The sequence below is a fragment of the Lissotriton helveticus genome, chromosome 8, assembly GCF_964261635.1.
Source record: "Lissotriton helveticus chromosome 8, aLisHel1.1, whole genome shotgun sequence".
In the NCBI taxonomy this organism is placed as follows: Eukaryota; Metazoa; Chordata; class Amphibia; order Caudata; family Salamandridae; genus Lissotriton; species Lissotriton helveticus.
Window position 1 is genome coordinate 257,553,653 of NC_136069.1, and position 21,034 is coordinate 257,574,686.

General features: G+C 40.9%; 1 protein-coding gene across 2 annotated transcripts in view; it reads left to right on the forward strand.

Annotated features, from left to right (window-relative positions):
- Nucleotides 1-21,034, forward strand: part of DYNC2H1 (dynein cytoplasmic 2 heavy chain 1) — a 1,763,151-nt gene that overhangs the window by 580,919 nt on the left and 1,161,198 nt on the right. For both annotated transcript variants that reach the window (XM_078657019.1, XM_078657020.1), the window contains exons 34-35: nt 856-1,038; nt 2,017-2,240. In XM_078657019.1, coding sequence (XP_078513145.1) covers nt 856-1,038; nt 2,017-2,240 — 407 coding nt within the window. The remainder of the gene's footprint in view (nt 1-855; nt 1,039-2,016; nt 2,241-21,034) is intronic.

A 21,034-nucleotide genomic window follows, 5' to 3' on the forward strand; every position in this document is an offset into this window, starting at 1 on the left:
ATCACTGGCTCACGAAAACATTCGCATATATCCCCAGACTTAAAATCTCTAAAATGGCTACTTTTTGAAGCCAGAATACAGCTAAAAATTGCCGTTATGACACACTCGGCCGGACACCACAAGGCACCCAACTACCTTGCTCAAAAGTTGTCTATATCAGGTGGCTCGAGAACCAATAGAAGTACAAAAAACCTACTCCTGAAACCTCGTAGATTCCGGAAGGAAAAAACATACAAGTGCTCCTTTTCAGGAATGGCACCCAGGATCTGCAATGCACTCCCTCCTGAAACCAGGCTTATCCCCTCCACTGCATTCTTCAAGAAAGAGGTGAAAACCATCCTCATGGCCAAGTTCCCCTGAACTTTACAGGTGATGGATCAGAGTCTCTGCATCGCTGTGTATTGTTGAACTTTTGATCTCCTGATTGCCTCTTGACACTAGACTCTTATGTGATTGTGACACTATTATGCTACTCTACTACTACCGATCACTATATGATACACCTTAGTTTGTTGATTCACCCTCACGTTGCCCCCACCCCTTGTTCGCTCTATCCTTAGAATTTGGTATAAGCCATCCCTACATCCAAAGTTTACCTGAACTCTGTGGTAGCGTGATCAATGTTTTTGCGCCGTCTTATACTACCTGTTACCTGGATGTATATTGGTATGTGCTCTGTACACTACTGTTTTCCTTTTATGTTTAGTGACTATTATATTGTTCCCATTGGTTCTGTTCAGCCCTGCTGCCCCTACCCCTCTCTCTGTGAAGCGCTCTGATATCTGTAAAGATCTTGTTCGCGCTATATAAAACTTTGAATAAATAAATAAATAAATGTTTTCCCTCTTTTTAAAGGGTATTGATGTGAAATCAATGGGCCGAATCTTCGTTGGATTGGTGAAGTGTGGTGCGTGGGGTTGTTTTGATGAGTTCAACAGACTGGAAGAAGCAGTTCTGTCTGCAGTATCCATGCAAATCCAAACGATTCAGGATGCCTTGAAAAATCATGACGCTGAATGTGAACTACTTGGAAAAAGGGTAAAGCACAATACAGTTTTTAGCTTAGAATAAAATATGACAGTGAAGATTAAAGCATTGTTTTAGAATGCGATAAAGACTAAACAGTTACATTTTACATTTATTTTCATAACTCTTGCGTTTATTATTGCGATTAAGTATCTCTTTTGTAGCTTGCTAAAGCCTGCCATTTTCTTCACAAGTTAACAAGGAGCTCTGTTGCGGGTGGCTAGCACACACACACACACACACACACACACACACACACAGTAATACCCAACTACCAGGTCATTTTCTTGGTTGGTCTATGAGGAATGTGAACATTTAAAATAAAAAACAATACCAGAAAACACTGAAAAACTGTACGGACAAGCAGCTAGGCACTGGGTACTTTTGGAATCTAAATGTATTGATTTCTCTGTAAATAGTACTGTTTATTATTTTATTAGTTAATGTGTGTCAGATTTGCAGATGCCTGCTGGATGGGTGATTGTATTCGGCAGTTGCTTATGTGTGCCAGTTTCCACTTTTCACAGTTGTTGACGCCCAAGTCAGAAAAGGATGCCCATCTCTTGCCATTGGCAGACTCCAGACATATCAGTATTTCCCTGGGATGAAATTAACGGCTGGTAAATCTGGCCGACTTCGAATGACCCCCTAAATTTGCTCTTCGTTTCAGAAGGCGGGAAAAGGGCAGACTAAAATTGCCTGAGAGTTATTAAATGGCATCAGTGTTTCATAGATGAAATGGGCGGTCACTTTGCAGACCATGACACATTAGCTCAGGTCAATTTCCACAGATTTTATGTACCTTGGAACATAAGTGCGTAGTTATTACTGATGGGTGGCAATTCGTTTTTGTTTGTGAAACAGTAGAATTCAGGTGTAGGCCCCAAAGCCTGACTACTTCCACAACTCTGTTTCTTTCTATTGACACAGACTTACATGCCCTCTGCCATTGCCTATTCGTGTTCCATATGATTTTTATTTTCATTGCAGGTTGAACTTGATGCAAATTCAGGCATTTTTATCACAATGAACCCTGCTGGAAAGGGGTACGGAGGTAGACAGAAACTGCCTGATAACCTCAAGCAGCTTTTCAGGCCAGTAGCCATGACCCGCCCTGACAATGAGCTCATTGCTGAAGTGATCCTGCATTCTGAAGGTTTTAAAGATGCTAAGATACTTGGACGCAAATTAGTGGCTATTTTTAACCTTGCCAGGTAAATATTGCTTCTCGCTGATGCCGCTCACTCTGCCTCTCTCATCTTTCTCTAATGTAGTTAGACACTATCTCTGTCTCTTGTTCTTCTCTTTTTTACACACCCACACACATGCACATGCACTCCTCCAATAACAGTGAAGTTTGATCTAGTTCTGATAATGTGCATGCACATTACCAACATCTCAGCCAGGCTCCTTATCGCAGAGTCAAATTACCTAGAACTGGAGTTAAAATTGAAAATCTTCTTAGTTGAAGTAACAGTAGGAATTTCTTTTGTCTTGTTAAAGCTACGAAAATAAGAATTGGCATAGCCAGTAGGTTTGACTTTTATATAATGCACATTTGCAGACAGAAGCACACATTAAGGTATATAATACATGGTATGCAGAGGGACATATCTACAAATATCCATGTACACACAGACAACACACTTCTAGCCACCCTACATGGAGACCAATGGACTTAAACCGATTCCTCAGCTCAACACCCATCCACAGACAACCTGATCTGCTGTCAGCCGTACACATTGGCTGAGAGACACGTAATATTGGTTACACATATAGCACTTTTTACTGCTTAACCCCAACTTGAAGTGCCAGGTGTGACAGGAGTAACTAGATAGCGAAAGAAGAAGGAGCTCTTTGAATGGAATTTTCTTCCCCAAAATGAAGTGGCAGTGCCAAGTTGACCTTAGTTCTCTGGTTTTCAAAGATAAAGCAGATTAGGATGATATGCTGCAAAAGAGAAAAGAAGGACGCAGCAGAGGGGTATGAGGTATAAATAAAATAGCGGGCAATCAATGTGGGAAATCGTAATGTGACAGAGTTAGGAATAGTTGAGGATGCCATGGCAAGCCAGTCAGAGCCAGGTACCCATGTCAATATGTCGTGTCGCAGAGACTGACACAGGATGACAGCAAACGTTCCTAAACAGCGCATTTACGGTCTGACATAACCAAAGCAGGCACACCTATCGGGGCGAGGAATAATCAGAACGAAAGAAGAAAAGATTGACATATGGATGCAGGTTTAAAATCCACTTATTAATCTGACACTCTGCTGACAAAATCAGATTCTAGCTCCTTCAGTTACTGCCCTTTTTCAAATGATCTCTTGTAAGTATCAGTGCTGACAATCCCCTTTGGCGTCTTGCCTTTAATAATGCATATGTAGAACTTCAATCCAGTATCTTAATTTCTCTAATTCTAAAATCAGATATACATAATTTACAATATAATTCCATCTACATAATCATTTTGTACGGGTCTGTCTATGGATTTTCCTTTTCCTATGTTTGTTATGAAATGCTTTGGTTAATTTACGCAATTAAAGACTACAGGTGCCAGAATGTGGTGGCCCAAAATGTTGCGTTTTGTTAAATGATAGTCCAGGACGAAAACATTGTGCTCTAAGGGCCATATGCATCAACACATTTTCCCATAGACATAGAATGGGCAAAACCCTTTGATGCATCTGGCCCAAAGTAAGTTGAATTGGCTTGTAAAACATGTAAAGTCCATTACTGAGCATAGTCCATTCTTGATGTTTATTGTTTTTTTTTAATGTTTTAACATGAATAGCTCAGTCCTTTAAAACAGTATTGGCATCAATTTCTTTCTAACTAACTATGGGCCCGATGTAGGTTCTCCCAGATTACCGATTCTTAAATACCCAATCATACCGATTCGGTATTTAAGAACAGGCAAATGGGATGTAGGCATTTTTTCTTAAAAAATTACCGAATCGGTAAGTTTCGGTAATTACCGAACCGGTATTTACAGATTCGGTAATTGCCATTCATTCCTATGGGCCTGGAGGCCCATAGGAATGAATGTCAATTACCGAATCGGTAAATACCGATTCGGTAATTGGGGGAAACATTGCAGGGTGGCAGGGTGTCACTTTGACACCCTGTTGCACCCCTCAGTTGTGTATGGGTGCAAATGTTGTCTGCAACATGGCACTGTTGGAAAAGAGTGAAAAAATGCTTTTTCAAAGGTTTTCATTATTTACCACCAACTTCTAGTTGGTGGTAAATAACGAATCCTAAAATGGGAAAATCACTTATTTGAGTGCTCCCCACATATCAGTATTCGGTAATTTACCGAATCGGTATTTAAGAATTCGGTAATTTACCGATTCGGTAAATTACCGAATCCTTCTTTTTTAGCCTCCTACATCTGGAAAGACTATTACCGGTCGTTAACGGCCGATTTCGGCCGTTATCGACCTAATGTTTTAAAACTAAAGGCCAAGATATTTCTGTTTCAAATTAAATGTTTCAAACTAAAAACAAAATGAACGTTAAATCTAGATAATGTTTTGTCTGTCTTATGCAAAAAAATATACTTTCAGCTGGACAATACTCCCTTTAGAGGAAAGCAGTGCTGGGCTTAGGGCAGTCTGTTCTTTGCTAGTCAGTGTACAGATAAGTCCTTCAGTGGAGTAAGTTGAGTATCTGCGGGCTAGTGTGTGAAATCCAAACTTTCTAGTTTTGAGCTCCCTATCTAGTAGGGCAGTAGATGAATATGTGACTGTCCTTTAGTGCCAGTGCCTGACCAGAAGGAATGTAAACTGGCAATTGCTCCTATTTTCCTCTGCTAGACTCTTCAGTGTATGGATTGGATTGTCTGGTCTGTGCAAGGGTCAGGTCTCCTTGCTGCATCTCCAGTGGAATAAGTATAGATTGACTATGAGGAGATTAGGGCCAAGAGGACATTTGGGGCCAGATGTAGGTAAATCTAATTTACCGACTCATAAATACCGAATTTTACCGATTCGGTATTTATGAATCGGTAAATTAGAAGGAGGCAGATGTAGGTAATTCTTAATTAACAGATTCGGTAATTACCGATTCTGTAATTACAGAATCGGTATGTGCCATTGATTCCTATGGGCCTTGAAACCCATAGGATTCAATAGCAAATACCGATTCTGTAATTACAGAATCGGTAAAATTACCGAATTTACAAGGGGGACAGGGTGTCACTTTGACACCCTGCTGCACCCCTGTTTCAGGCTTGTGTGCCATGTGACACACAGACATGCCCTTAGGGAATAGCATTCCATGGTAAATAACGATTCGGTAAGGGTCTGTGGCACTGATTACAGTGCCACCTACATCTTGATTTACAGAATCGATAAATTTACCGATTCGGTATTTTACCGAATCTGTAAATTTACCGAATCGGTAAATTTACCGAATCGGTAAATATACCGATTCTGTAAATAAAATGCCCCCTACATGCCAAATCCCAAATACCGGTCGGTAACGGCCGACCGGTAATTGGCGACCTACATCTGGCCCTTGGTCCCTCTTGTCGATCCACTCATGCAGACGCACAATCAATTTAGTACTGACTTCGGACTGCAGCCAGGGGAGTATTGCTAGCAGATATCCATGTCTGCTGGCTACCACTCACATGCAGAGACAGATGGCTGTGTTATACGGCCTGGGATGTCGCATGGGGAGTATATGTACTGACCTAGTGGCAAACCAAGCACCAACACTGAAGACAAGAAGATAGTTATCATTCGATCCTAATTAAAAAATACATTTGTGGATAGATTCAAAGGTGAAAGCTCTTGTTTATTCATATCAGACTGTCCTCTAAAGTTTAAACTGATTTAGCAAAAAACATTTAAGCAAGCTGCTGCTAGTCTGTCATTGTGCTCCTGGGCTAATTTCTAGTAGTATGGAACAGTGAGATGAAAGGAAGAAAACTGTCTTTATCTTAACTTGCCAACTGTTATCCACTAGCTTCTAAAGTCGGCAACAAACAGGTTTTCTGCTGCTATTGTCTCCCCATATAATCAACAGCATTAGTCAAGATTGTGAAATTCCTGATATTACCAAAGAAAGAAGCAGACTGGAGTGTGGGACAGGCTTGTCAGGGTGGCCACCTAAAAGGATCCCACATCAGTTAAGACCACAGAAGAGACACTAGACTTTAGAAATAAGTATTTGCTCGTCACAATTTCAGATGTTTCAACAAAGGATTTCTGGTGAAGTTATTGAGGAAACAAAAAGCTCTGTTTTTTTTCATGGCTGATTCTCTTTGAAAACTGGGAGTTAGAAGTTTAACATTTTCTTTTTTTTTTTGTTTGATTTTATTGAAGATAAAAGAAATAGGGGAGGGGGGAAGAAGAAACAGGAAGAAGGATATGATAATAATTACAACTTAAGGGAAATCACATTAGGTATTACAATAAAATCTCATAAATCTCAAAGGGGGAAAAATCACATTAGTTATTATAATAACATCTCATAAAAGGCAGGTAAAATGAGCATGAAATGACATAAGCAAATAAGGTAAAAGAAATACAAATGCACTGTATGATAATAATGAAAATAACATTTAAGCAAAAGGTAAACTAAATTCATGGTGGCTTGCGGACCTCAACAACATCAGGAGCAATGGAGGAGCACGCTGGAGCAGTGGAGGAAAGATATGTTACCAAAGGAAGCCATATAAGGTCTCGTTTAATGGCCAGAGAAACGGGAGATACAAAATTGGTGTCTAGCCGGTGATGGAAACAAACTGCATTCCACCAAGAACGATAAGACACGTTAGCAGCCTGTTTCCAGTTAGCTGAAATAGTGTGGAAAGCAACAGCTATTAAGAGATCAAGGAGTTGGTAATGGCTAGGAGATTGAGGAAGGTCAGGAGAAATGGAACCCAGAAAAACAAGAGCTGGGGAGAAAGGGACCTGAAAATGGAAAATCTTTTGGATTTGGGCCCATACTGAATTCCAGAACTTGGAAATATGTGGACAATCAAAAAGCATGTGTTTGAGGTCTGCTGAGGAAAAAGGGCAAGACCAACAGGTAGGGGATGTCTCCGATGAAAAATGGGACAGGGAAAGAGGGGTAAACAAAACTCTGTTATAAATAAAGTATAAAGTTTGGGTAGTATTAGCAGCTCTAGACGTCTTATGGAGTTTGGTCCAGATCTTATCCCAAAGAAGAACGGACCATTCCTGAGAAAGATCAGACTCCCAAGCAATCTCAAGTTTAGATTTCGCTCGATCAACTGTGTAGCGGAAGGAATTATAAAGAGAAGAAGCGGAGGGGGTAGATTCTAGTAAGGAGGAAGTGGTTTTACGGTCGAGAGGTAAATCATTGGATACCGGTAATGAGTGGAGATAAGAGTTGAGAACAGGTAAAAGCAAGTTATATTGGGAGCGGGCACTGGGGGGTAACTGAAAGGAGGACTGGAGTTCCGAGAAGGACATAGGGACATTGAAGGAAAGCAATTGAGAAATCCAGCAGATTCCACGGGAATGCCAGACCTTCCAATAAATAGTACGATTACGAATTTTAAGATGAGAGTTAAACCAAATAGGTTGTTAACGGAAAGAAAGAAGAGAAGGGTAGGATGAAGATAAAAAGGGAAGAAGAAGAGCACGACAGTGAGATATAATAGGGGTGCGAAGCCGAGCGGGGTAAGACGCAAAGGACATAAATTCACGGAAAGTGAAAGGAGAAATAAAGGAAGATTCCATAGTCAACCATACGGGAGGGTAAAAGGGAGGGTCATTCAAAAGCCATCGGGTTGTTTGCTTCATAGAAAAAGCGCGATGATATTCTCTAAAATCAGGAAAGCGTACACCAGCTTGAGCTTTATCTTTCCGAAGAGTAGCAATGGCTATCCTGGGGCGCTTACCACGCCAAAGGAATTTTAAAAGCAGAGAGTCGATTTTTTTGAAATAAGAAACCGGAATACGTATTGGGAGCATAGAAAGGGTGTAGAGAAGGAGAGGAGAGAGCATCATCTTTATAGAATTAAGTCGACCCCACCAGGATAAAAAGAGTGGGTGCCAACGTGTGATAGCCGCTTCCATCTTTTTAGTAAGGTAAGCAAAATTCAACTTAAGAGTGTCAGATAGACTAGGCGCGAATAAAACACCTAGATATTTAATTTTGGATGACTGCCAAGAGAAACCAGATTGAGCGAAATGATGTTGTTGAGAGAGAGGATTCAAAGGAAGGACTTCACATTTATCAACATTTAGGCGATAACCAGAAACAGCGGAAAAAGAGGAGACTTGTTGCAGAAAAGGAGACAAAGATGAAAGAGGGTCGGAGCAATAAAAGAGGATGTCATCCGCATAGACCGAAAGCTTAACTTGATTGGAACCAAAATGAAACCCAGATATTTTATCATCCTGACGTATCTTAGTAAGAAAGGGTTCTAAAGCCAAAACAAATAATAGAGGGGAAAGAGGACAGCCTTGACGTACACCTCTGTGAAGGGAGAAATAGTCTGAAGTCATTCCATTAACAAAAATGGAAGCTTGGGGATTAGAGTAGAGTAAGGAGATAAGAGAAATAAATTTAGAAGAGATGCCAAACCAACGAAGGGCTTGAAACATAAAGTCCCATCCGATTCTGTCAAAAGCTTTTTCCGCATCTAAGGAGATAGCTGCGAAAGGGAGATCTAACTGCGAAGCTCTGCTGATAATATTAAGAAAGACTCGTGAGTTGTCTGAGGAAAGACGGCCCTTAACAAACCCGGATTGCTCAGGACCAATTAGATCTGGTAAGAGGGGATCCATTCGCAGAGCGAGAATTTTAGCTAATATCTTATAGTCCGTGTTAACCAGAGAGATCGGGCGATAGTTCTTGCAAAGAGAGTGATCTTTATCCTCTTTGGGAATTAAGCAGATTAAAGCTTGCTGAAAGGAACCGCTCGAAGAACCTGCTGTAATGAAGGATTGGAATAGAAGTAGGAGTTTAGGAAGAAGGAGAGGGGCAAAGTGACTGTAAAACTCAATGGTGAAGCCGTCAGGGCCAGGAGCTTTCCCATGCCTGAGTTTAGATACCGCAAGAGAGATCTCGGAAAGGGATATATTGAGATCTAAAGATTCTAAGTTAACATGGGATGTTGGAGGAGAGGGGAGGGATTGGAAGAAGGAAGTAAGATCCGAGGGTGTGGGAATCCGTTCAGGGGTGTACAGGGTATCATAGAATTTGACAAACTCGGAGAGAATCTCCTTGTCTTTAAAACAAGAATCACCTGAGGAGGTACGTATAGATTCAATTTTCGTACGCTCTCGTCTTATCTTTAAATAGTTGGCAAGGAGTTTCCCCATCTTATTTTTACCACCGTAATATCGGGAATTGCATTTTAATAACAGATTAGAGGCTGCTTCAGTTGTAAATTTGTTGAAAGAGATTTTCGCTTCAATAAGGTTTTTAAGAGAGGTGTCTGAATTAGAGGAGTAATATTCGTGTTCTAGACGCTTAATCTCAGCCAAGATTTGATTTGACTTGGCTTCCCTAAGCTTTTTCCGTCTTGCCACAAAATTGATAATAAAACCTCTAGAGGCTGCTTTGAATGAGTCCCAAACCATGACAAAAGAGGAATCAGGAGTGTGGTTAATAAGGAAAAATTCATTGGCAAAAGAAGAAAATTCAGAGCAAAAGGTGGGATCTTGGAGCAGAGTGTTATTGAACCTCCATCTGCCCGAGGGAGGAGAGAACGGAAGGAGGTCTAAATCTACAAAGACAGGGGCATGGTCAGAGAGTAGAATGGAACCTATTTCGGAACAAATGGCATGTTGGGAGAGGGATTTGCTAAGAAAAATATGATCAATGCGAGATTGGGATTGGTGAGGGGGAGAGAAAAAACTATATTCTCTGAGGTCTGGGTTGCATAATCTCCAGATATCTACCAGAGCATTATTCTGGGAGGTTTTTACAAATTGGGAGTGCATCTTGGAGGGTACAAATCTGACTTTAGAATGGCGGTCAAGGAAGGGGTCCATGATTTGATTACAGTCCCCACCGAACACAATATAATCCCCGGAAAGGGAAGCTAGCTTGTCAGAAATAGAGGGCCAAAAGGATCTATCAATTCCAGTAGGGGCATAAACATTAAAAAGAGTAAGGGGGATATTGTCAATCAATAAATTAACAACGACCCAACGGCCATTAATATCACATTCATGAGAAACCGATGTAATATTTAACTTTTTATGCAATAAAATCACAACACCATTCTTCTTATCAACAGTGGGGGAGCAGAAAACATGACCCACCCAACAACGTTTAAGCTTTAGAGCCTCCTCCTCAGAAAGATGAGATTCCTGAAGGAAGGCGACATCAGTATGAAGCCTAGCAAGGTGTGATAATACCCTTTGCCTTTTAATGGGATTATTTAATCCCTTAATGTTCCATGTTGTAACTCGGAATGAAACAGTATACAAAAGCAAGTAACAATAACATGCTCATTAAATGCAAAAATCGAGAAAAAACTGGTAAAGAGGAGAAAAGAAGAGATGATGAAAATACTAGAAGAATAAAAAGAGGATAAAGAAAAGACCAGAAGGAGCAAAAAAGAGAGGAAGTAGAAAAGGAGGTCCAAGAATATGAGAGGGAGAAGAAAGAGAAAAGGACAGAGAAAAGGACCAAGAAGACAGTACATGTCCTTAACGAACGACTGAGAGACATACTTACAAAAACGGAAAACGCAAACGAAGTTTAACATTTTCAATATAGAGAATTGTGTATTATGCAGTTTGGAACAAATGTGATTGAGCTCCGTGCTTCAGCAGAACATAGGGTTTAGTCTCAGCAGCAGAAGTTTATATTTGAATGAGGGATATGAGGGACATCATGCAGCACAGTGATTGAATTAGACCCTTTCTGCAGTTTACTTGCAAAGGCTCTGCCTTTATAAAGCTTTCTCTCTAGGCTATTCAGTCACCACTCCTAAGCAGAAAAGGCCTGTTTCAAAGTGATTGTAAAAGGAAAGATTATGACCATGACATTTGAATTAGAGAACTTTGTCACTCCAGACTGTGTACCACCAGTTCACCATGGAACAGTGTGGTTCGCAATTACTCAAATCCCTAAGAACACAGTGCTGATTCGCATTTGAAAAAGATGTTTAAAGTAAATAGTGGTTTCTGAAAGGCAGTCTGGCAAAAACACACATCTGTATTCTATCCTCTGTATTCTCATCTGTGTAAAGTTTAGGTTGGTTCCCTGATTGTTATCAAACTTTCACTTTGAAAATACAACAATCAGGGGGGTGGGAGCGCGCCCGGACATGCCAGCGTAATTACCTGTTGCATCATGGTTAGTGTAGTTCTTCATGTCTCGCTTAGTACTCAGTTCGTAATATTCATAGCCAGTGCTCAAATTATTTTTTCACATCTTATCCCTAGACACGTGTTTCTTGCTTCCGCATTCATCAGTAGGGAAAAACAAATTATTCAAGGTTGCTGTGCATGCTGCTGTCGTCTATCAGGACCAGTTCCACTCCCAGCATACAGGCTCTGCTCCCGAGCTCGTCAGCTCAGCGGCTCACAAGAGCAATTTTCAACAATCAGGGGGGTGGGAGCGCGCCCGGACATGCCAGCGTAATTACCTGTTGCATCATGGTTAGTGTAGTTCTTCATGTCTCGCTTAGTACTCAGTTCGTAATATTCATAGCCAGTGCTCAAATTATTTTTTCACATTTTATCCCTAGACACGTGTTTCTTGCTTCCGCATTCATCAGTAGGGAAAAACAAATTATTCAAGGTTGCTGTGCATGCTGCTGTCGTCTATCAGGACCAGTTCCACTCCCAGCATACAGGCTCTGCTCCCGAGCTCGTCAGCTCAGCGGCTCACGAGAGCCATTTTCAACAATCAGGGGGGTGGGAGCGCGCCCGGACATGCCAGCGTAATTACCTGTTGCATCATGGTTAGTGTAGTTCTTCATGTCTCGCTTAGTACTCAGTTCGTAATATTCATAGCCAGTGCTCAAATACAAAACTGGTGTCAACATTGACCTCATTCTCAAGGACAATGAGAATGAAGGAATAAATGTAGAAATACAATTGCATCATTATTAAGCTGTCCAGCCAGACAGGAATCTCTTTAATATACCAAAAATTTGGACAGACAATGAAGTGGGAACAAGGTCTTGCATCAAGCAAGAACCGAAGAAAACGAAAAAGGCTCAGGCAAAGTTTTATTGCTTGAAATAATTTCATCGATTCGAAAAGCACAAATAAAAGAAGACACCATTACACATTCACAATAGTAAGTATGATTGTGTTAGGGTGTCGAGGAGTCGACGACGTTTCGATCCGTATATAGAATTAAGGATCATCATCTGGACATTTAAGTTGCATGCATGAGTAATTGCCTGTGTAAACAATGAGAAAAAGTAGATGGAGAAAAAGGAAAAAAGGAAATGTAAGGAAAAAGTAGGAATGCTGAGTTATCTGACAATCATGCACTCTCTGGAGTGAGCCTAAGTGATCAATTTATACGTGCGATTGGCAGTGAGAAAACTACGAGTAATGATGACAGGGATGTACTGTTCCTATTGCCAACTGGTCATAATAGTGAACTTGCCAATACCACAGAAAAGATACCCCGAAGTCATCAATTCCTATGGGTGATTGGTGGTGAGTAAACTAACAATAACGATGATACGATGAGTGACAGGGATGTTCAATTGCTATTGTGAATTGCTCAGTCGTAATTGTGTAACTTACCAACTGCAAGAGAAGGATTGCATGCAGTGGGACGGAAACCGGATTTCCAACCTGGATCAAGGGTTCATTGACCTAAACTGGACAGTGAAAGTATGCGAGTAAGTTATGAATAATTGAACATGCCGTGCTCGGGGGATTGAGGAAAATGGGTCGCTTACCGATATTAAGGATCCACAATTGATGGCAGGGATCCACATGGAATAGATGAGAATGATCACTTGATCCGGCATTGTGGGGAAAGATAGAAGTGCGTGTTACAAAGGGAAGTGAGCGGCTGGTGAAATTGCCGGATAGCAAGAGCCGGACTTACCGTATGGTCTTGCGGGCCGTGGGTGATACATGCCTCTAGGTGATCCGCTCAACGGCGGAATTAATGGTGGCCATATTGGAGGAAGAGGAATTGGAAAGAAAGTAAGGGGAGATAATATATATGTTATGCTGGGCACATATAGGATGGAGCATACTTGATCAAAATACATATGATGTCTACTCAACAATTAAAATTGTCCATCATAGTTGGAGTAAGGTGGTCCAATCCTCCAGTCGGTTTAGTCCAGTGTGTATACTGTCTGTGCGTAGGATCCACATTAGTTCCTCTTTGTTCAGTAGTGGTTTTATAACACTGATGCCTACCCAACGGATGTCATCCTCGTTATGTCCTTTATTGGAGAAATGTTCAACAAGACATTCGGTGTCTTGCAACAAAGTCTGTTGCGATATTGGCAAATCCAGATTCTTACTTTCTGAGTGGTCTGACTAATGTAGGTCATGTTACAAAGGATAGCATATACCACATTTGAAGTGTTGCAGTTAGAAAAAAATGTCAATTGTATCTTAACATTTCCGAACGTGAATTCCTTACATTCAATTACAAATTGTCAAGTCACACTGTTACCACATTTGGCGTGTCAGGATAAGGGTTCCAACCCCCAATGGTTATTAAGTGTTAGTGTTGGTTTTTTGTGGGGCAGTGCTGCTCTGACCAGTATCCATATGTTTGCATCTTATGTGGAACACCAGAAGAGAACTGAGTTTCTCTTCCAGGTGATCCTCATCAATAGTCATAAGCATTAGAATATTCCCGCCTATGCGCGGGACCCCGGAAACACTATATTATATGTGCCCCACATATATATACTCATATATATATTACCTACTGGCGGTCGCCAGTAGGTATATATAGTTAGGATTTTTTCTCTATGGGTTTTTTGAAAATTCTATGTCTAATAACTTTGGCGTTTGTGGACGGAATCGGCTGAAATTTTCAGGAAAATGGCACATTTTGTTTCTGAGCAGCCCTTGAAAATTTGGGGGGGGTTCGTCCAGTGGGGGCCGAGAAAAAAGTGGGGTCCCAAAACGTGTTTTTAACATTGAGTTTTCCATAGGGCGGTTGGCCTCACTTTTAGCCCGAACGGCTGAATGGATTTGCACGAAACTTGGCAAAATTGTAGGGACTGGTAGCCCGATGTGCCTTTTGTAGGTCTCAATATATGTGCTCCAGTGGATTTTGAGAAATTAACGTTTAAAAAAAGATATATATCTGTAACAGCGGACCGGTTAGCGCTCTGGTTCGCGGACTTTTCGCGCAACGGAGCTTTGTGAAGCGAAGCTGATTGGTTCTCCGGCGTCTGTCAACATTCCAAACAGTCCGTAGCGGCCGCCATCTTGTCTCTCGGTAGGATCGAGAGACAAGAGGAGGTCAAAACAAAGGGGGAAATAACTATAAGGGGGCATAGTAGATCCTCGCTGACCCCCTAGGTTTGATGTGGAGGTTTTAAAAGGGCCCCGCGGGGCAAAAAAAAATAATAAAAATAATAATTGAACGGCTGAATGGATTTGCACGAAACTTGGCAAAATATTAGGGACTGGTAGCCCGATGTGCCTTTGCTAGGTCTCAATATATGTGCTCCAGTGGATTTTGAGAAATTAACGTTCAAAAAAAGATATATATCTGTAACAGCGCTCCGCTTCGCGTAACGGAGGTTTGCGAAGCTGATTGGTCATTCTGTCACTGGGCTATAGTTGGGCTACATCTGGCTGATATTTGGGCTACATTTGTTTTTTTGTGTGTCTGGCGGCCATCTTTGGGCTACATTGGGCTACATTGGGCTTCATTGGGCTACATTCGGCTAATTAGCAAATAGCTCATCGCAAACTAGGAATGGTAAAGAATCGCTATTTATTCCTTAAAGTTCGCTATTTAGGAAATGCAAATAACTTTTATGATACATATGGCGGTTCATCTCTAACAAGATAAGAAGCATAGGGATAGATTTATGATGACTGGCGCATCACCAGGGATGTGTTAGTCATTCTGTGCCGCTGTTCCGTCGCCTATGGTGTGCTGCATTTACAATGCGGCGCATCATGGGGCAAAAACAGCACAGATGCGTGATGTATCTGTGCCGTAAAGGTGGCGCATTGCTGGAGTTGTATCGCAAGTGTGATGAAGCTCCAGCAAGGGTCGGGGGTGCCCCTGTCGCAGGGTTTCTATTCTCACACAGAACTGTGGACAGAGGATTGGAACCTCGGCGAATTAGGGTGTCCCAAAACTCACGTTAGTAATCAAAAACTATTTAGCAAGCTAGGTACAGTGTCACATTGGATATAACAAACTCTCAATGTTTAGACAATCCAGAATATGAACTTATAGTACCTCAGGATACGTGGAACTCATGAACAGTCGGTCGTTATATATTTCTTAGAAACCAGAACATGGAGTTAAGAAGAACACATGTGTATTTGAAATGTTTATTTACTAATGCCGTCTTCTCAGGCGTAGTACCTTAGATAATAAAAGTACACATATTATCAGTAGCAAAATTACCAGCATAGTTACTAGTACATAAAAAGCGAATGGTGATAGTATGTTAACATGCTGTAAATGAATAAGAGTTAGCAACACTTATAAGCAGCCGCGGGCCGTGGAGGGAGTTACGGTGGGGCAGGGAGGCGGGGAGGGGGAGGGGCAAGGTAGAGAGGGCTCCACCCTGCTTCTCCCCCTCCCCGCCTCCCTGCCCCATCGTAACTCCCTCCACGGCCCGCGGCTGCTTATATCTCACCCTCCCTAATACACATATTATATTATTTGCTAAGAAGGTCTCTTTGTGTTGGTTTAGGGCGTGTCCATACTTTAGTGTCTTAGATTTGAAGGAATCACATCAGCATACACCAGCTCTCTCTTCATGTGAACCGCATCAACTGTTGTGTATGTGTGTTCGGCAAAGCAATATAAAACCCGCCTCATGCCCAGAATTGGCAGAAGTTGCACTTATGTTATGAGTATGAAGTCGTGGAGATCAGACCTCATAACAATTCTGTATCGTGTTGTTCTTGAAACTTTAGCACTCGCTGTACAGATATAGTTTAACAAGTAAAGCAGATAGTAGACCAATAACATATTATTCTCATGTAAACCACGATGAACTACTAGGTGGAAAGCTAAAGCAACAACTAAGTGTCGTGTGCAGAAGTTGCAAAAAAGGAAAAATGGCGTTTAAACCGGTAATGAGCCCATACTAACTTAACACGGTGTAAAGATATCCAGGACCTAGATGACACCTCCTCATGATCCGGAAACGAACTGAATAAGATAATAGAAGTGCCATCTCATGAGAGCAGATTGCAAGTTTATATGTGGACGGTCCGCAAGGTAAAGCATTAAAAACTAGGAAAATTCAATGCTAAAGAAAAATAAAACAGCCAAGTACTTTATCGAGTCTTAAGCCAATAGGCAAGGTAAATAATAAAAACTTGACAAATAAGTCAATGAATTGTCAATGAAATGCTAGTACTCAGCATATCAAACATGAAAAAGGTCTATGACATAACTGTGTATGCAAAATAAGCTGCAACAGCCTCCAATAGGAAGTCACCGTCTTCATCCGAAAACAGTTCAGCCATCCAATTTAAAAGCGGAAAAGAACATACGTGCTCTCCCAGCACCGGATCCTCTATCAACATCAGAGGACAGCTCGGTGGGTTTTCAAGAAAGCTGTGTTCCAAGAAAGACTGTGCTGCCGCCAGTAAATTCCAGGGACCAAGTAGTCCATGCATCAATGCCACAGCCATAATCCTTTCGCCAGGACAAATCAACTCGTGAGTAATGATAGGAGTCATCAGCTGATTAAAGTCGACGTCAGGAGAAACCGGTCCGCAGAGACACAAATCAATGGCCCAATCGAAATCACAGGTCAGGCAGTGAAATACAGGCTGGACACAGGTGAAGTAGGAGAACCGAAAAGATAATCCATATGCCGTGCTTAATATCGCCAACGGCATTGTGCCATAATATTCTAGCATGCGATTGCGGAACAGTGTCAGCAGCTGCAGGGTCGGAGGTTGCATAGGAGGGACATCCATATTTAAAAATGTAAAAAAGCACAAGAGCGTCCGCTGGTAATGCAAGTAAAAATGCAATCCACGAACCAGAGTGGAGAAAATGGAATGAAAGGGAGCAGGGATGACTCCAAAGATTTTCTCAAATGAAGTCACGAGACCACTGGTAACAACTTTAAAAAAGTGTGCCAGGGATTTTGTGGAGGATGCGTTAAAGATAGTCGGAAACATGTTGCTGAAATTGAAAGGCAAACCTGTGTACGGGTGTTCGCTATGTGAAGTACGAAAGTTTCACGGGCCGAACTCAAGGCCACCTCTCTCTGAGACAAAAGAGCTCTTATTCTTGTCATGCCGTTGAAACGTGTCCCAAGGTTGGTATTTGTGGCCAGATTGAAAACTCCCTATGTTCATGTGTGGGAGGAAATAGAACATTTCTGCAGCAAATAACCCGTTCACTTACTGTTACGATAAAAGGAATACTTTTTAATTAACTCAGAACAATCTTCATTATTGAGCATCAAATAACTACCATTTTCCAACAACTTGAACGTGGGGATGATAGCAGGAACTGGCGTGCCTTGCAACACGCAAGCCATATTTGGTCGGTGTTTGTTGCATGAATCGTGTAACTGTATGTGCCTACACATTAGTGAATGATCTGGCGTCTCAGTGCATTCCTCTCCATTCAGATAAACTTCTTGATCATCTTTGAAACATCTGTATGTGTATGGAAGCGACCAGACCTCATGAACAAAAGCACTACCTAAAGGTTCATAAAGACCTATTGGTATATATTTCATACAATTTGAAAACTTATATAAAGCAAAAGGCAGCGTTATTAAACCGTGGATAAGGCATGTTGCCAAAAAACCCGCAATCCTCTGCTGATGATGTCACTGAGCATGTCATGAATGATGTAATATGTGACATCATCAGTAGTGGATTATGGGTAATAGTATCTCTAGTTTACTCCCCTATAGCTGTCTTTCTTTTAACATAAGTGTGTGTTTCCTTCCCTTATACTTACTGTTTTTGGTTCGCTTCCAGTTCGCGTACCAGCGAGCGAACTAGGAAGCGAACTAAGAGAAATAGAGGTTGGCACAGTTCCAAATATTGTACCAATTTTTTAATAACGGGGAGGTAGTTCTGAAAAGAACTTTTTTTTTTATTTTTCTGAACATTTTTTTACTGTTTTTGAATTTTTCGGAACAGTTTTATATTTTTTTGGGTTTTTCTTGGAGGGGGCAATGAAAACGATTCATTGTAAAGGGCTCAACAGGAGCAACAAAACAAAAAAAAGAAGTATTTATTATTTTGGGCGTTTCGGACAAACTTGCATATGATAGTCAATAGCTCTGTTGATCAGAGTGATGCTTCTTTCTCCGTAGGAAATGAATCCATCGCAAAATACGCAGGTGTGTTTTACTTCACCAAATCTCATTTGTATATTTGGCACCATCTCCCTGCCCTCTGGTCCCGTTACTTCCGGTACAACAGATCTTCTGGCCATAATAGGGAGATTATCTAGGTCGTTCCGAAACTGTGCAGCACTGTAGTTGTTAGGATGCCACCTAGTCATATGGCGATGCATTGTGTAGTTTCCGAAACTGTATTTTTTGTCGGTCCCTCTGGACAGTCTATCTTGACATATAAGGCAAGTTACGTATCTTGCATTTACTTTTTTCTGACCTTTGGGAATTTTAAAAAATTGCCAAATGAAGTTTTCTTTCCGGTGAGACGTCTTGGGCTGCTCAGGCAAAAACTGCCTCTCTTCGTGCTCGTCCTCCTGTTCCTCTTCTTCTTCTTCTTGTTGAATTACAACTTGAGCAGGTGGTCCACTCTTCCTTGGATGTGGTGGAGGTGGTGGGGAAGCACCAGCTGAAGCTACTAAAGAAGCCATTGCTCAGTGATCACAAAGGGTCTTTCTCTCACAATGATGAAAGTCAGAGTGAGGAAAGAAGGAGGGATTTTCATCATTTGGGAAAAACAAGAGTTCTCAACCAATCAAAAGTGTTCATTTTAGATTATATGACCTAGTCTTACATCATTAGGAAACCAAAAGTGAAATGAACCAATGAAAAGTGTTATTACCAAGTCACATGACTTGCTGTGTTTACGTTAAGCGCTTTGCAGGGCCTCCCGGTTTGCTTCCAGAAACCTGCGCTTTGGCACTCGCTTCGCGTACCAGTTTGCTAACGTAGCACGTCATATGACGTATCAAGCGACAACGTGGAACGTCATGCGGACGGGAGGCGTCACGATGTTGTTTTCTAACGCGGCACTTGCGGTAAAGAAACGTTTACCGGCTCGCGGTCTATTTCGCGGCATCAAGGTCAGCTAACGGGAAGCTTCCCGATTCGCGAAGCGGGAACGAAGAAAAAAAAATATTTAAAAAAAAAATTATTCATAAACATATAAAATATATTTTTGGATTTAAAGAAGAATACATTTTACAGCTACAGATATTAGCTGTTAAAAAACCAATGAAATTCACAGAAAAAACCATAGGTTATAGACCATATATAGTTAGGAATTAGCATTTACAAAACCTTGAAAATTCACTGAAAAAACCATAGGTTATAGACCATATATAGTTAGGAAATAGCATTTAGAAAACCTTATTTTACTCACACAAAACCATTGAAATTCCATATATAGTTAGTTGCACTAACTATATATCGCGCACCTGCAATCCACTGCTGATGATGTCACATATTACATCATTCATGACATGGTCAGTGACATCACTGATGACATCACTGATGACATCTCAAATGACATCACTGATGACATCACTGATGACAACATCCAGTGACTGTATGCTTCTGTAAAGTTAAAATATGTCTTACATATTGAAGAATGAGTGGATGTATAAGTGTCTGGATGAAGGATTTAGTAGGTGCATGACTGACTGTATAAGTGAGTGATTAAATGTGTCTCACTGAGTGCATGGGTTAGTGACTAAACTGTTTTAAATTGTGCATCATTGTGTCTGTTGTTTTGTAATCTGATGCATGTGTTGATCATTAGCTATATGACTAACTATATGGGTTATTGATTAGTTGCCCAAGTATTTGTATGGGAGACTGAGTGTGTGTGTGGGTGTCTGGGAGGTGTATGACTCTGTGCATAGATGTGTGAGCAGTTGATTCACTAGATGTATGGGTTCAAAAGTGCATGTGGAAACATCTGTATGGGCGGTTGACTGTGTGCATGAGTGTATTGGTGAGTGAATGGATATCTCAGTGCTACATGTCAAAGTAAGTACATATGTAAAACACAGTACATGTGATAGTTGACATATATAAATAACTGTGCATAAGAGCCAGTGAATGTGTGAGTGGCTGTATGGATTATTGTGAACTTGTATCAGGGATTGTATAACAGAGTAAATATGTGTTATTATATGTTCCAATAAGTAAGGTGTGTATAACTATATAGTTGAGGAAATCGAGGTGTGATTGATTCTTTGCAAGACTGACTAGGTGTGTGAGTAACTCCATGGATGAGTGACAGTCTGTGAGTGTCTGTTTACACTGAGTGTATCTAAGGTTATATTAGAGTCTGAAGAGGTTCATTGTATCATCACATGAATGATGTCATCAGTGATGTGATCAGTAATGTCAAATGAGATGTCATCAGTGATGTCATCAGTGATGTCATTTGAGATGTCATCAGTGATGTCATCAGTGATGTCACTGACCATGTCATGAATGATGTAATATGTGACATCATCAGCAGTGGATTGCAGGTGCGCGATATATAGTTAGTGCAACTAACTATATATGGAATTTCAATGGTTTTGTGTGAGTAAAATAAGGTTTTCTAAATGCTATTTCCTAACTATATATGGTCTATAACCTATGGTTTTTTCAGTGAATTTTCAAGGTTTTGTAAATGCTAATTCCTAACTATATATGGTCTATAACCTATGGTTTTTTCTGTGAATATATATATA